We start from the raw sequence: 17,652 nt of genomic DNA, 5'->3' as shown, positions 1-17,652 counted from the left end.
CTCAGATCTTCTCTCTCTAACCTGTCTTGCTCTCTTTTAGTTTGTCTTTAAGTCTGTCCTCTCCCTCTCTCTTTTTCTCTTGATAGCCTTACTGCTGTGCTCTCTCTCTCTCTCTCTCTCTCTCTCTCTCTCTCTCTCTCTCTCTCTCTCTCTCTCTCTCTCTCTCTCTCTCTCTCTCTCTCTGCCCTGTCCTCTCCTGTTGTCCCCCTCTGTTTCTCAGCGTGCACTGCTCTGACAGTTAGCAGAGGCAGCTGTTTACACTCATTTATACCCCAATCATTGTGCTCAATGCTTCAGGCTACTTCTCTATGTGGCCTTTATTTCAACAGAATCCTCATCGATACTGTATACGATTGTGTATAAATCATTGGGAGGCATTCATGTTTCTGAAATAGCTTTATTACCTGGATTCATAAAGACAGCTGAACATTCACTATAAAAGCTGATTTAAATAAATTTGCTACTATATTATTTAAAAAGATTTCTGACCTTCCAAATTGACTATTTGCTCTTACATGGTGTCAAAAGGAAGGATTTCTAGGCACAGGCATCATGCACTTCACACTGTATGAATTTTCAGTGCAGCTGTATGTGTGAGATCCTGACACCATCTCATTGATGATGGAATATATGAACAGTAAACATTCAAGCACAAAATGATTAGCTGTATGGACATTTTAATTCATGGTGTGTTGACAGATGCTCGTATTTCTTTATTAGTAGGATTATAGTACCTTTAGTAATGATTATTCATAATAACGCCCCTGGAGGACTGTAATATTGGACAGTTTAGACAGAGTGAAATGCATATGTTCAGGTTCTGTACCTAAAATAATTTTGATTTTTAAATTTGAAAGCACCCTTGGCTGTAAGTTGTATATATTAATACAGCCCACGTTGTTATCCCATCTGAAATAATTACACAGGATCTGTTGTAGTTAATGAGTCCAAATATAGGACATATAATACAGGGGTATTATATAAATTAGACTGACAGGATAATCTCATCAGTGCATCACAGTGACTTTTTTCATGGAGTTGACTACCGGTATTTTAGAGAAACTTTTTTTGAAATCGGTGCTCGTTGAGGTCGCTGATGCTCGTTATGGAATAGTAGGCCATCGGCTACGTGATCTGAGTCTATCTTGTAGTGTGTGCAGTGCAACGACAAGGTGGAACTAATTCATCCAATCACAGTGCAGATGGTATAAATGGAAAGCTCTCATAATAACTTGGGTGAATTTCTCGCTTTAATTTATTTGAGAAGAAGGATTTTTCCCCCTCTGTTGGTCAGGACTGCCTCTTGACCAAATGTCTTGTATTGGTGCACCTCGTCAGTGTTGTGTTGTGTAGTATGTGTGCTGCTATGACAAGACAATGACAGGTGACAAGAAAACGTGTTGTCTAGTGTGAGCACCACAGCAGTTCAGGTATACTCTTACAGTCCTGTAGAGTGAATTCGCCCTAAGGGAGACATAAAAAATGTGGACTGTTGTTGTGCCTCTAGGAACACTGTTGGGAAATACTGGTATAATGTGCAAACAGCAGCAATTAAATGGTACCTCAGACAGTCGTGTAGTGGGAGAATAACAGCGATCCGACGACTTTAAAAATCTTGCAGTGTGCACCCGGCATCACGGTCATCGGCACTCAGATCTTGTCTTTGATAATACACTACGCAATTGTCACTCACGTGGATGAGCACTGAATTGCCTCCACATTACACGCGTTTGTCTGTGATTTCCACAAAACTGTTGGCGAGTGTGTAAAAAACTGCAGTGTACTCCCAGCATAGATTTGTAGATGAGTGAATAGATGAGTGAATGATTCACCCAGTGACACAAAATACTCACTTATCACCACCTACTAGTGCAGCGATGTAACCAGCAGACTGAACTCATTAGTGAATTAATCTTTTAGGCCGCATTACACTGCAGGTCTTGATGCCCAGTTCCAATTTGTTGACTATGTCTGATTTATTTTGACGACCAGCTTACATCTTCTTTTAAAAGTGACCCATATCTGATATCTGCATTAAAAGTGAAACAGCCAAATGTAGATGAACTGACCAGGAAAAGCTTAGGCTGAATTAAAAACGGCTGGATTTGCAATGGGCGCTGATTAAATGATAATACAAGCTTTTGGTTTCCGCACCATCCTTAAAGGTCTGCAAAACATTGGAAGCCTTCTTCCTCCATTGCACCATTGAAAAGAGCCATGTGATCACGGTTGGTGTACACCTGAGTTGATTTTTCAATGACGTAGGCTACGCATAGCCATGGAAATATCCAATCTGTCCCCTTACATGTCAGATGCAAATGCAGTAGGCCAATCAGATTCATATCAGATTTATTTACACATATGAATGAGGACTGAAATCTGAGAATATTGGTCTGTTAATTATGCTTTTTTCCCTGTGTATACACGTTCGTGGGTCATATCCGATCTGTGCCATGGGAGGAAAAAAATGGAATTGGGTCACTTAACCATTTAATGTAAATGCAGCCTTTGTAAATGCAATATAAGATTAGCGACACTAGGAATTGAATTCGGCACCACTAGCTGGTAATATCACTTTAATTATTACTGGACATTTTGAAAACCTTTTTATAACATGCACTATGAAAAGAAGAGAGAGAGAGAGAGAGAGAGAGAGAGAGAGAGAGAGAGAGAGAGAGAGAGAGAGAGAGAGAGAGAGAGAGAGAGAGAGAGATCACTAATATACTTGTGTGTGTGTGTGTATATATACAGTATATATATATATATATATATATATATATATATATATATATATATGTATGTATGTATGTATGTATGTATGTATGTATATATATATATATATATATATATATATATATATATAATACACACACACAAGTATATTAGTGATCTCTCTCTCTCTCTCTCTCTCTCTCTCTCTCTCTCTCTCTCTCTCTCTCTCTCTCTCCATACATCAGTATGTGTTTAGCACTGCACGCGCACTGGAGCCCGTGAGCGGAGACGAGGCTCGTTTAGTATTCCGTGCACAAGGCGAAGGAGAGAGAAGGGAGGGAGGAAAGAGAGTGAAATAGAGAAAAAAAACGAGGCTGTGAAGACAGGCGAAAACACAGAAAGAGAGGAAGAAGAGGGGAGCGGAGAGACTCCTCTGTCCCTCTCGGTCTACTCTTTGGCATCCGTCTGTCCCAGGTGCGGTATTTCAGCCTTTATCTGTCTTTGGGTGTGCGGGGCGGATGTTATGATTTTGCTGTTGTAAGGCGTCGCATGTGAAAAAATTATATTTGGATGAATGTAAGCTCGAAGAAGAGAGTGTGCATTTAATATAGACACTCGTTCCGTTTGAGATCTGCATTGCTTTAAACGGTACAGACTCTCTACGAATTGTTGTGTTAAGGTTAACCATAATAGCCTATGTATTTGTGCGCGCGCTTATATGATGTATAGGTCTGCACGACTGTCCGGTATCGTCGTGAAAAACCTCTCAGTTGCTTTAGTAATCTCATTTATGTATTGCAAAATAATGCATGGATGTGTGCTGAGCATCGTGACCTCGCATTTTCAGATGTGCATATTTGTGTGTGTGTGTGTGTGTGAGTGTGTGTGTGTGTGTGTGTGTGTGTGTGAAACAAGGTATAGAATGATCATCAGTCAGTAAGACTGTCACTTATGTAATTCTGTTCTTAACTTCTATATTTTCTACTCTACATGCTTAATCTGCTCATGCATATGTAATATGCACGAGGCAAAAATGTAAAATGTACATATGAAGCTGCTTCCCTCCTCTTCAACCCCTTATCAGTGTTCCTTCCCCTCCAAACCCCACCCCTCCCCACAGTCTTCAAAGGCAGGCTTACATGGGCTTCTTTCAGGCACAGGACCATAATTATGCAAATATTAATACGTCCATATGGAACCGTCACAGGAATCCTCTCTCTGTCGCTCACTGACAGCATATAACGGCATTCGTAAAAGCCATATGAGGGGGCGATTAATTCCCCCCACAATGTGACGGAGCGGGTGATGACGTTGCCTGGCTGTCGGGCTGCCGAGAGCTTCCCTCTACATTCTTATCTGTGTGGGAGCTGAATCTTAAGGGCTGGGCAGAACGTCACCAGTATCCCAGGGTTCCTCGCTCTGCTTACTGCTCTTTCTTTTGCCTGTGTTTTCCCGTGTGATGTTATAGATAATTTAGATACTCTGAGGGTCTGGACAGAGGAGTGCAGGAGAGAGAAGAAAAAAGGCTAAGGATGGGAGGGAATAACCAGGCCCACATGAAATCTGCAGGTTTACTTAGAATTGGGACGTGTGCTATTCATATAATTCTAGAACATTCCTACACCCCCCCTTGAGTATTTGTTTATTAAATACTTGGACTAATTTGATTATTCTTGTGCTTTATGTTTGAATGTATTCCATAGAAATCCCCAAAATCCATGCAGAAAAAGTCTGCAGATTCCATCTGGACCTGAGGGTAACTTGCAGCTGAGTTTCACCGCAATAGCCACGTGCAGGTTTGACTGTTTTTGTCAAAGAAACAGGACTAAACTCTTTTTGGACACTGAACACAATGTTACGACATGCTCTAAGCTACCTTGCAACCACAAGCCGCAAAGGCCCAAGGTATCCTTTTTTTTACAGTGATATGTAATATCACCCCTGTCTTTGGCCAGTGGCAGAGGTCCGGTTGTGTAAATGACAGCAGCTGTTGACAGGGCAGTTTTGATGTGTGTTTAGTGGCCAGTGAATACGCTGGACACAGGAGGGGATGGAGAAAGTGTCCAGGAACTCACAGCATCGTGGCAGATATGAGCAAGACGATGAGATGACGCAGTGATCTGGCTGAGTGTTCCTAAGTAGAGGTTGTGGCCGCACTGAAGGCCGTTTAGCCTGGTTTCCTTTCCCAGTGCATGAGATTTAAGGGATTGGAATGGTACAAAAGAGGAAGGAAGGGTTAGAAAAGCAAGAGAGCATTGAAGGGAGGGAGATGAAGAGAAATTCCTACTTGAGTCTACTAAAACTGCGTTGTTATCATTTATTCATTCATTCCCACTTTGTAGGAAGTCTGGAAACACTTTGCTTTGAAGGCAAAGGGAAAAAGAAAATTACTGTTATCTTCCAACAGGTTTTAAAAAACAAAAACACAACATCCTTACAGAAAACAAAAGCAGATTAGACTCCTGATGACATTGCAGATAAGACCACAGGCATGGGGATGATACAATGAGTGAGAGAAAAAAGGGAACGTAAAAGTGTGAGAGAATGAGAGAAAGAAAAAACACAACTGCTTCATTAAGAAATTACTCTAATATCCTATTGGTTATACTTAATGGATTTACATCCTTTGTCAATAGACGTGTTCAAATTCATAGCCTCAGTAGAGAAGAAAAGGATTAGCCATCATTTTTCTTTTACAATTAGTCTCAGTCACATCTATCAATTTCAGGGGAATAAGGGAAGTTGTAAGGCAGGTTTCCATTGAGCAAAGAGGAAAGACGGGAAAACTTCAAAAGGAGGCAGGGGACTGTGGAAACTACAAATACTTCGTACATAACACAATGTTAAATGTGCCTCATATTTGCCTGATATTCTCAGTTTACCCTAATGCCTTTTTGAGGTAAATTTAATATTTACAGTATCTGATAAAATTGATATTTAGGCTGCTATTGAAAGTAGACTATTGATACAGTTTATATTTAATTAATTTGTATCCTTTGTTAGAAGTGTTCAAATTCTTATAGTCTAAAGGTCCTTGCACACCGAGTCCTAAATTTTCATAGACCTATGCGTTTTTTCGTATTCTCTGAATTGTCAAATCACACCTCAAAATGCTTGCTACGGATGCGAAAAACGCAGAAAATTAAAGCCGAACCGAATTTTTTTATGAAGCAGTGGTATGTAAAGGTAATTGACAACCTGAGGTCGTATTTATTTTTTAACATGTGAGAATTTCGGACTCAGTGTGCAAGGAACTTAAGAAGAGAAGAAAATTTGCTTGGTTTACCAATAGAAAGACATAATTAAATATTGTTATTATTAACAACAATAATAATTCGAATTATTATTATTATTTCCTTTAAAAAATAAGCCAAGCAACATTGCTTAATCTGCATCCATTTTGGTGGGTAGATGACTGAATTTTCAGTTTGAAGCTATTGCATTTGGAGATGGATTAGATGGATCAGATATAGTTAGGATCCCATGACAGCTCTGATTTCCATTACACAGCAACTGAAACATTTGATTATATTTATATATCTGTATATTTAAACACTAGATTTGACACTGGAAAACAGGCCAAAGAGCCACAACAATGAAGCAGAATCCAAAAAAAAAATAGAGGAATTTTGGTCGCTATAAAGTTTTATCCGTGTGCATCCTCACTAAAATGTGCCATAATGTGTATGGTTTGTGTGATGTTTATATATTTGATCCTGCGTGTCTTCATCTTCTGCAAGATTCTTAAAGAATGGAGGACACTGCTTCCAGGCATTTTGAGATTTGTCATCTTTTGCAGACTTTACAGCAACTTAACCATTAGCCTACAAACTGGTCAACCTAAATAGGCCACCGGACATTGCCTGCGGGACAAAACGAATAGCATCATTCTTTATTGGCTTAGATAATTTCACCTCAAGGCTGAGGACAGAACCTCAGACCCATCTGCTCTCTGCTGTAGATACAGGCAGTGACCCGAGTGACTCCTGCTGATCTTTAGTGTTGGAGGACAGTCCCCTGACACATCTCAACCTAAGACACCTGACAGTTATGTAGTGAAGGCCAGGTGTCTTATGTATGAACAGTCAGCAATATTATCATTGTCAGTAACTTGCCTTATGATAGCTCACATTTGTGAGTGCTAGCTGCAGTTATTTAGAGGTTATTAGGACCTGTTGTATTGTAGGATCACCTCATTTGTCACGCTTTATCATGTCCGCCAAAGCGGTCTGCAAATGCGCTTGAATGGATCAAACTGGTGGAATTAGACTAATTACAAGTTTAAAATGAATCCACTTGAACATCACCGCTTTCAGTCACGTCAGTGAAATGAAATGACAATCTGTGAGCCATTTTTAGAGGCCACGTAGATTTTAGATTAAACCACTTTGCTTGTGACCTTTATCACGTGTATTATTTTACAAGGATTTATAGACTAATTGTCAAAAAAGGTGATTGCTAATGATTGGCACTCTACAAAATAACAAAACAAAATATGCTTTTTTTACTCTATTGTAGTTTTTTAGTACTGAAAAAATTATTTTTTTCTCTAAATTCATTTTGTGACTGAACAGAATTTTGAAGTTACATTTTCAAATTGTTTTGTAAGGTAAAAGGTTTTTGATTTATTTTACTTTTTGATTTTTGGTCTGCATTTGAAGTCATCTCTTCTGCTTTGGGACTGCTTACTGTTGTCTGTCATTCAATGACACAGCGACCTGATTTAGTCTTTCTGCTTTCCGGTTTAAACTGGACATTGTTGTGTGAACTGTCTAGACACCAAACAGAGCTGCAACCTTCAAATGTATACGTATGTAATGGCAATGCAATTATGGCCATTTTGATGGATGTCACTGAACATTGACCTTTCCGGTTGTTTGTGTCTGTGTACATATCCATGTAATCATTGCATTTTATTATAGATTTTCATTTTATTATAGATTTTCATCTGTAATGTGTGATTGGACAGGGGCTTTTGTGGCCTTTATGACATGATTGGACTGTGGCAATTCCACCTGGCTTGCGTGTGATTGGACAGTGACCATACAGGTTCCTGGGGTCCCTGTTGTTGGATAATGCTTTTCCTGGAGCTATTGATTGAGACCTGGGCAGCAGTCAATGGAATGTCTGAGATGGGTTTCATGTTCTGTTGGCCGATTTTTTCATGTCGGTGTCACTTGCATGGATTTTACCGCCACATTATTCTATTCCTGCTTTTGTTCAAGACGCACAGCCTATAATACCCCAGAGCATCAGTATATCAATTGTAAATTCATATCCTCTATGTACACTAGCATCAAGATGCTTTTTCTGTCTAGACTTCAATGCCACATTTTATATGCCCTTTTCTGTGTCTGTCTTCCTTTTCTTATCAAGCTTTATAGTTTATGTCTCTCTCTTGCATTCTCTTTCACTGGCTCTTTCTCTCGCCTGCTTCCCCATTTCCATTCCTCTCTAACTTTTTTCTGAATCGATCTTGCATTTCTGGACAGTGACACTGTAGTTTGCTGCCAGACGGCCATCTTTCACATTGAGATATGCAGTATTTTTAAGTCAAACCTTGACAGATTTACAGCCCAAGCCATTGGTGAAGAGTGCAGACAGGAGTTTTTTGTGGGCTAATCTGAAGCTTATTTTTTTACAATGGACCGAAGAACTGAGATGGACAGATAAATGGACCTCAATCTGTTTTGGGTTTCCTTTAGATGATGTTCCAGAGTGATAGACCACTCGGACACGCTGATTAGGCAGCTTAGAGGAGAGGGCCAAAGGAAGGATTGAACGAGTGTGTGGGTGAACATCTTGACCTGAGTCCTGCCCCGAATGACTTATAGCTGTACTTAAGGCTTTGACTGATTGATTGATTGATTGATTGATAGATCGGAGCAGAGAAGACGGACGGAAATGATGCAGCTTGCTGGAAAGAACCAATCCACCAAAGACCAATGACATTTTACAGACCTAAAAAGCATGAAAAGATAGTCTATCAGGATGATAGATGGACGATCGGTTCAGTAAGAGGAGGTGTCCCGTCAGCCAGTGAAACAGATCGGACTTCTTGAGCGATTTTGGCGGCATGAAAAACTCTCAGATGAAAGCATACGATCATTAAATTGATTCACATATCGATAGATTTGCACAATTTTTCTGGGCTTGCAGTGTTTTAGCTGATGCAGAGGGGATGAAGGATGGGTGGAAGGGTGAAAAGAAGCACTTGGAGGAGAACCTAGACACGGAGCGAAAGAGAATGGAAATGAAAGGTGTTGCTTTGACCTGGTTTTGTGAGACAGAATGAGCACAGAAAAAAGGAAGAATACTGAGAGATCTCATAGATACAGAACCCCATGCTGACAAATTATGCACACGGCCCCTTAACAGATGAATCGCTACAAAACATTTTATTTCTCAATGGCATCTGCATGTATCAAAACACAGATTCGTGACTTGTATTGTAGGTTCTTCATAATTCTCCTTCAAATGAATGTCAAAAATCATAAAGTTTTGACCATTGATCATCGAAAATGTAAATACTACAGTATGTTAGCATACTGCACTGATATCTCTATCTATCTATCTATCTATCTATCTATCTATCTATCTATCTATCTATCTATCTATCTATCTATCTATCTATCTATCTATCTATCTATCTATCTATCTATCTATCTATCTATCTATATATATATATATATATATATATATATATATATATAGTGCTGGTAGCAGTACTCAGTGTAGATTTGACCTTTATTCTAATCCATCAATGAAAAGCTTCTTGGAATTTCAAATTGATGAACTATGATGAACTACATCCAGTGCCGTTGTGTTGATGTAATAAAATATTGTGAATAATGTCCTACTTAATGTGAATCTTAAATGCTTCTATCCTCCACACGAGGGTTCAAAATTTGCCCATTCAAAAGCATAAAAATACAAGGTTTGTTTTATTAGTTTATGTTCTTCATCTGCAGTGTGTTATGAGTTTGAGAACTGTTCTTATTGGCTGTGTTGTGTGATTGTGTCGTGTCACGCCCCATTTTCGCAGACAAATTGCCTGTCACTTGAATCTTGTGGTGTTGCACCCTGTTAGGACACTGTGTTAACCTAAAAGGTGAAGTGTGTCTACCAAACTACAATGTTAAAATACTTCCTTTAATTATTTTCTGTTCTTCTTTTTGGCAAGGGCACATCTTACTATTATTTAAAAGTTTTAGGTCAGTATTTTTTATAAAGTAAATGAACTTTATTCAGCAAGAACCAGGGGCGCCTTTAGATAACCAAAGGCCCCTAGGCTAAAGGATTACAGTAGCCCCCCTACCGCGAATAAAAATGTCTATGTCAAAAGTCAATATAGACATTTCAATTTATGCTCATGTATGAATAAATATGGCATAGAAATGTTTCTTGCTTGTTTTACTGTCTGTATGAAAGTGAAACGGGAGCTATCAATTTGACTAACTATAGTGACAGTGACCAAGTAATATCAAAGTTGGCAATGCAAATAAAACTGTAAAGTCTTACACGTCTGAAACGAAAAAAGTCGAGGTGCAAGTTCATCCGTCAAATTAACCGACAGCAGCTTTAATACTCTATCTAAAAGAGAGCGGAGCATTTGAGTCGCACACATACCACACGTCTCACGTAAACAGCTCTGGTGGAAGACATCAGTGACTGGATCTAAAACCTTCAGATGACACGCAGATTATATCCAAGCTTTTGTAAGTTAGCTACTTACCGAAGGACCCGCGTTCAGAAAAGAGCGGCTCTCTTGCACTGTATGACATTATAAAACAGTCCGGTTCCACACAGCACACAGCAGGGCTTCGCTGAAAATGCGGCTGTGATTTCTGAAAATGTATGGGTTTGAGTTTGGGTATAGAATGCAGCTGTCACTGCTGTAACCTCCCAATTATATAAAAACAAATTATGAAATAAAAATTATTATTTTCGTGCAGCCAGTAGGCCCCTGCCCAGTGTAGGCCCCTGGAAGCTGGTGCATAAAAAGGAACGATATATAGGCTACATTTATAATGTTATAAAATATTTTTTAATTCAAATAGACGTTGTTCTTTTAAACTTTCTATTTATCAAAAAAATCTGGAAAAATATCATGGTTTCAGAAATATTAAGAGGTACAACTGTCTTTCGACATTGATGATAATAAGAAATATTTCCTGAGCATAAAAAAAATATACGTTGGATTTACTTCACTTTTTTTGACAAAGGTTCCACGTAACTGGGTTATGCTGCATTTAATTAACATAATTTATTTCAGTTAAAGCAGGTTAACATTCTTAATTTTGTTAATTTATCCTAAAATTTATATCAATCAAAAATTTAAACAAATAACCCAGTTTCATTGATTAGTTTATTTAGTGAATGCATTCACGAACAATTTATTGTATTTTTTTTTTTACAAATATTATCTTACAAGAACAATTCTGACTAAACTTTATTCTGTATTGACTCTCATTGTGTTAGCCAGAGGATGGTTTTGACACATCCATGTCATGCCCATAGTTTGACTCAAGCACATGCTCTACACTTCACCACAATCGTAACACTGAAACTTGCATGTTAAATGCAAACATAAAAGAACATTAAATATTAACAAGTCTCCCAATTTTATCATCTTAATAAAAATGGATAAAATAACATTTTATTTTAACATTTACTCTCCCTATCCAGCCCTGTGCAAACCATGATGGGAAATGGAAATCCTGTTCCTAGTTTCTATAATGTTACTTTAACACAACTAAAATAATTTATGTACTTTCAACTCAAATGGATTAAGTAAAGTGACTGAAAATAATTGAGTTAACTTGATTTAAGTAAATTGAATAAACATGAAATAAAAATTTGGACTAACTTAATTGAAACATGTTCTTTCAAAATAAAAACGTTAATAAAAAACATTTCAAGTCAGTTTAATACAATGTAATCCTGTCTTAACGAGAAACTTAATACACAGACGTTAAATCAAAATGAATTGTTTAAATAAAGTGAACGGTATTAGAATGATTTCTGAAGAATCATGTGACAATGAAGACTGGAGTAATGATGCTGAAAATGTATGCAATTCTGTTTGGTAACATTAGTGGTGCAGAAATAACACACTTCAAACCAACTGAATTGGGGAAAAAAGACCCCATCATTATTGATCTAATCGATATCCTCGCCCAACACTCACACCATTGGTTGAGCCAATGTGTCGAGCAGCTCAAATTAGCCATACAAGTTTAGCATCTTTAATGGAGTAGAAATTACACTTCACCTTTAATCTTCAGAGTATCAAGCAACAACAGCTTACCAAGATAAACTTGTTTTGTGGTTGACCACATCCTTGTTCCCGAGATGCACTGTACAAGGAGAGCCGTTTGTCTTTGGGAAGAAATAGATATCCAAAATGAACAGTTCTTCTCTGCATGCTATTGAGCTCTGCAAGCCCAGCGGGTTGCCTTTATAATTTAACCATAATTTCACAGCAGTTTTTTTTAATGATGTGTGCCTCATTTTCTCTCTTGCTCTCTCTTCCTCTCTTTTCAGGCAATTTCAAAGCTCCTGTAGAACATTCCAGAAATACAGCCATGGACCTTAATGAACATTAAAGGAAAAAACAAAACAAAGAGAGAAATCTAGTGGAAATACACAATACGTCTCAGATTTTACCCTGCCCTGATGCTGCTTTAAGGACCGAGCCTGCAAACACTCTCCTCTTCCATGACTGATGAATTAACTGAGAGTAATAGCCCACGAAATCTAGGCTATGCTTTCTGAACAACAGACTTAAATATAGTCTCGCTGTTTATCCATTGAAGAAAACATTTCTCTAAAATTGAATTCCCTCCTTCTTCACCATGACAAGGACTCAGGGATGTCATTGCTATCCTTTATAACAAGTATGTGCACAAAAAACAACTCGTGAGCAATGCACATACAATTGAATAATGGATTTTTCAATGTTTTAATTTTACTTCATAAATGTATGCAATGTCTTCTCCCTTGCTCTCATTCCTTCTTTTTTCCCCTCTCTCCTGTTTCCCTCCCAGGAGCCTATGTTATTATTGAAAAGCAAGATTGTGGCTCACTTACCAATGGGTTTAGCAACTATTAAAAGTTTCAATTAGCGGTCATAAAGAGGCTGTCTGTGGTCCTCATTGTCCTTCAGAATCGAAAACGAGTCCCTGTTTTAGCAGAATCCTACGGTAGAAAGTGGCCAGACACACCCTCTACGCTCAGGCGCCGTCCAGTTGGTGTGGGCGGTGAGGGCTGCGGCGCGATTGGTTGAGTGCAGGGTGGGTGTGCGATGCGGATTGGAGGATGTCGGGGGACTGGGAAGACGACCTTTGTAAGAAGGCGTTGGTGCTGGTGGAAGAACTGTGCTTCCGGTCTGGAGGTTTCAGCCAGAGTGCGAGTTGCCAAGAATTCAGCTACATGATGAGAGGACCTAACAGACAAATGAACACAGGTAAGAACACAGCAAAACCTGTTAAAGGGGTGGCTGATCTAAAAATATGTATTTTGTCATCATTTACTAGACTTCATGTTGTTACGAACCAGTATGGCTTACTATCTTGCCCAAGGAACACAAAAGAGGATGTATAGGTCACTGTTGTCCATGCAACAATTGATGGGGACTAGAGCTTTCAAACTACAGAAAGGACATACAAGCTTCATAAAATTGGTCCTTTAGACTTATATGCTAAGTCTTCTAAAGTTTCACAGAAGAAAGACAGTCTTAAGGCCCTTTTCACACCAAGGACGATAAACATTGACAGCCAATCAGAATCCATTCTGTTTTATAAGATCTGGAGCATTTAAATTTGCAGACGACAAAACTGCAGCGCACACTAGAATAAACAGAACCATATCGCCCACTGGTGTGAACACTAAGATAGTTGTTTTGTTTATCGTTATCGTTCTTGGTGTGAACCTTTACAGGTTTGGAAAGGTAGGAGGGGGGTAAAATTACAGAATTTTCACTTTTGAAAAGTTTTTCACTTTTGGTGCAGTATTGATTTAAAGCCTATTCAAAGCATGAATTGCTATGATTTATGTCCCAACTTCTAACCAAAATATTGAATTGAATTGGTTTTGGCCTTCACCATGACAAAAACTCATAGATGTTCACAAAAACAACGCGTGAGGGAGCAATGCACATACAATTCAGTAATGAAAAGAGAGATTGTGGCTCACTTTACCAGTGGGTTTAGCAACCATTAAAAGTTTCAATTAATGATCATAAAGAGACCATCTCAGCTCCTTGTTGAAACGTTATTCCTCAGAATCCAAAACAGTTTAATAAAAAAATGGTGGCAACAAATGACGTCTGTAGCTTGCAAAAAGGACACAAAAACAGTGGTCCATATGACTTATATGCTAAGTCTTGTGTGTTACAGGTTTGGAAAGCCATGAGGGTAAATGGATGACAGGATTTTCATTTATGGTTGAACTATTGCTTTAAACCTTTTCAAAGCATGAATTGCTATGATTTATGTCCAACTTCTAACCAAAATATTGACTTCAGGCAGACATATGCCCTCAAAGGGTAATTTTCATCATCAGCCCACCTCATTGAGCTATGAGACCAGGAAATAGCCTCACTGGTAAAAGCTGCTCGTTCATGTAATTGCACCTGGCCGTTTTTATTTGTATTCACACCATGCCCACCACAGGTGCTATGGTTGGATGCTGTGTTCAGAGTGAGACTTGTCCTGTTTACAGATTTAGTCATTATTGTTTAAATTCCCAAGTGTCTAGTGATTGAAATTGAATTGGACTTGTATTCTGTTTAATATGAAATGGCACAACCACAGGTAACTGAAATGGCTCTAAGCTCCTTGTGAAAAGAGGGGGAAGGAATGAAGTTGCACAGGCTTACCTTCATCATAGGGAGAGAGAGGTTCCATCAAGAGAATCATCATCTTTGGTTATTAAAGGGCTAGTTTACCCAAAAATGAAAATGTGTTCTTCATTTGTTAACCTGTTTGACTTTAAATCTTCAATGGACACAAAAGATGATATTAAGAAAAATATTTGTCCGTATAGTGATGTTTTGGAGCCCATTGACTTCCATTGTATGTACAAAAACATTTGGAACATTCTTTAAAAATTCTCCTTTTGTGTTCTGCAGAATATAAAGTCATACAGGTTTGGAACACCATGAGGATAAGTAAATGATGACAGAATTTTCATTTTTGGGTGAACCATCCCTTTACTAAAACAATTTCTTGAAGCTCAAGCAAGGGTTTAATTTTTGGAGCATGTCAAAACCAAAACGCTGTTGAATGTTTTAATGCGCGCAAGATGTTTTGCTTAGATTTATTATAATAAATCCCACCATTTTTAATGAATTCTGGACATTTGCTTATCTTAACAGGTTTTCACACAATGACTAATTGTCGGTCATTAGTTAAGGCAGCGCTGGATTGAATCTGGCATTTGCTATCATGAAATATATGCTAGAAGCAGTGTCCAAAATCAAATTTGATTTTACAATAATTCATTTAGTAGAGGCTTTTAGCCAATAGCAACTTACAAATGTAAATAACCCAAGCAATTCATCGAAGGAAGAACGCAATGGAAAAAGCGCTACTATAACAAATTTCCAAGCGGTGCAACATTAGAGGAAGATTGTCACTCAGGAAGCTCCAAATGTGAGTGAAAATGGCTTTCTTGAATTTAAAAAACAAAAAAACTTGCCAATTGCCAGTAACTTTATAAGGGACTTGTAATAAATTATTTAAAATCGATTGTATGAATGATAGTCTGACCCTCGCTTATGTAAGTGAAGCAAACGTTTCGAGTGAAAGACGTACAAACCGTCTGCTAAAGAAAATCCGACACCTTTACCCGGTGATCAAAAGCTAGAAAGCTCTAATGTAGCTAAGGGAAAGTCTGGTTCATGATGTTGTTTTTCTGAATGCATTGTGGTGACATGCATAGCTGAGCAGGACGGCCAGCTTACCATATTATTAATTAGTGCCAAACTGAGGGAAGCTGCCCGAGGCTCTTTAAACTCTTCTGTACTCACAGTATGGCCCATATGTGCACTACAGCAGAAGAGTAGTCATGCTGTCAAGCATAGTGTAACAAGGTGATATTTTTAAGCCTGGGTCTCAGTCTAAGCCATGGTCAGTTACTGCTTAGTTGTACTGCAGGATTGAAAATTTCAATTTGGATTTGCTGCTTTATCCAGAGACATTTTGCCACTTTCCATTTTATATCAAAGTGTATTTATTAACACACTCAGGATGGAAACCAAAAGTGACTCTTACATTTGATTTCTCCCCTACTGCATGGTTTTAAATCACAGCGAGAGTGAAATTATGTGAATGCATTTATTCCCTGATGGAATAAAAACTAAAGATTAGACCGATGGTGTTCGGCATCAGGGGCAGGTTATACCAACCATGTGTAAGCCTCAACTAGGTCTAGTTGTAGCATAAAGGAGCACTTAACAAATTACTTACTACTAAATATTTGTTGATATAAACTGAAATTGAAGACTACTTTTAATTTTGGTAAATGTCAGATTACTGCACAGACAGCTTACAAATTACTAGCTACTCTTGCTTTAGGAAGGATTGATGCAACCAAATTATGTTTACTCAGTTCAGACTGTGATGGGCTGGTGCAGCCTTACCCAGCTCTTAGGAGGTGGTGATGGTGTGGAAAAGTCTATGAGACAAGATGAAATGAAAGCTTGGCATCGGGGCAGAACGCCAATCCTCCTGGTTCAGTCAACCCAGAGTTTGTTGATCAAACTCCCTCCCCAGATATACTGCTTCTGAACAGTCTTTCTTTGCAATCAGATCAATACATTAACCTTTTTAATCCCAAACCCCTCCTGTTTAGTTCTTTCTCTCCATCAGTGACCGTTTGTTTGGCTCCACATCTTTCATTCCAGCAGTTCCGCCTCTCCCGCACCAGCCATCCTTCTCTCTCTCCCTCTCTCCATCACTGTCCACTTTTTTTCAGGCTTTTTTTTTCACAGGGGAATGCGTGCGGACTTTATTAACCCCTCTCTGGCACTATCTCTCTCTTTTCCTCACCTTCGACGTGTGGAGTGAATGCGTTATCTTGACCAGTCAGCCGATGTGTCTGCTTCAACATGTACACTAATCTGTTAGCTCCTTCTTGGCCCCTCCCTCTTTCCTCTGATTTGTCCTAGTTTTGTTTTCTTTTCATTCTCCCTCTCTGTCAGCTCCCTCCTGGAAAATCCACTTTAAGCTGGCAGCTTTGTTTTGGAACATGTTAGCTAGTTTCTTTGCTGGTATTGCTGGTCCAAGCTGCTCATTACCAGTTTAAAAGTCAACCAGCTGATGACCAACACATCAGTTATAGTGACCCTATTTTTCAGCTGGTGGACAAAATTTGTGGACCACCCAACACTCCAGGTCTGGGGAAAAACAACAGCTACCTACATTTTTAAGTAGTATATAAATGATTCTCAGTTTATAGCCTTGAAACTTGAGGCTGCCTTGAATAGCCTCTCTTTTAGCAATCCATAACTTTTTTCATCGTTCATATTACATTAAAATGAACTTCTTGTTGCCAGTGAACCTGAATACAATTAATTAATAGTTATTGTTATTATTATGAGTTGATTAATTAAATGTTGGTGAATTTTGTCTTTTATAATTATTTGGATATATTTTTAATAATCATAATTATAATTTATAATAGTTTTATACATTTATTTATTTAGCTCTTTTTTTTAATCCTTTGTTATACACACAAGTACGGGTCGATCACCAATCGAGAACAACTGCTTCACCACCTTTCTTCCTTTTTTTCAGCTTTATAATTTTTCATGCCTTCTCTCTCCATTTCCATTCTTCCTCCATTCATATCTCTGATCTCCTTTCCTGTTCCAGTCTCTTCCGTTTTCTCCTGCTATTTACGTTTTTCTCACTCTCTGTCTGTGTCTTGTTCTTC

The 17,652-nt window shown here is 38.4% G+C and overlaps 1 protein-coding gene across 3 annotated transcripts in view; it reads left to right on the top strand.

The window, feature by feature from the left end:
- Positions 1-2,957: 2,957 nt before the first annotated feature.
- The window catches only part of syt3 (synaptotagmin III), a 48,291-nt gene continuing 33,596 nt past the window's right edge, over positions 2,958-17,652 (top strand). Inside the window, exons 1-3 of one of the 3 annotated variants that reach the window (XM_077212653.1) lie at positions 2,970-3,186; positions 12,259-12,611; positions 12,762-13,180. In XM_077212653.1, the coding sequence (XP_077068768.1) occupies positions 13,033-13,180 (148 nt within the window). In that variant the 5' untranslated portion in view covers positions 2,970-3,186; positions 12,259-12,611; positions 12,762-13,032. Of the gene's footprint in view, positions 3,187-12,258; positions 13,181-17,652 lie in introns of all 3 variants that reach the window. The other 2 variants (XM_077212655.1, XM_077212654.1) reach the window with 2 other exon arrangements.

The sequence above is a fragment of the Siphateles boraxobius genome, unplaced genomic scaffold (genome assembly GCF_051911475.1).
Source record: "Siphateles boraxobius isolate OS27281-9 unplaced genomic scaffold, OSU_SipBor_1 66, whole genome shotgun sequence".
Lineage (NCBI taxonomy): Eukaryota > Metazoa > Chordata > Actinopteri > Cypriniformes > Leuciscidae > Siphateles > Siphateles boraxobius.
This window is presented reverse-complemented; position numbering and strand designations above follow the sequence as displayed.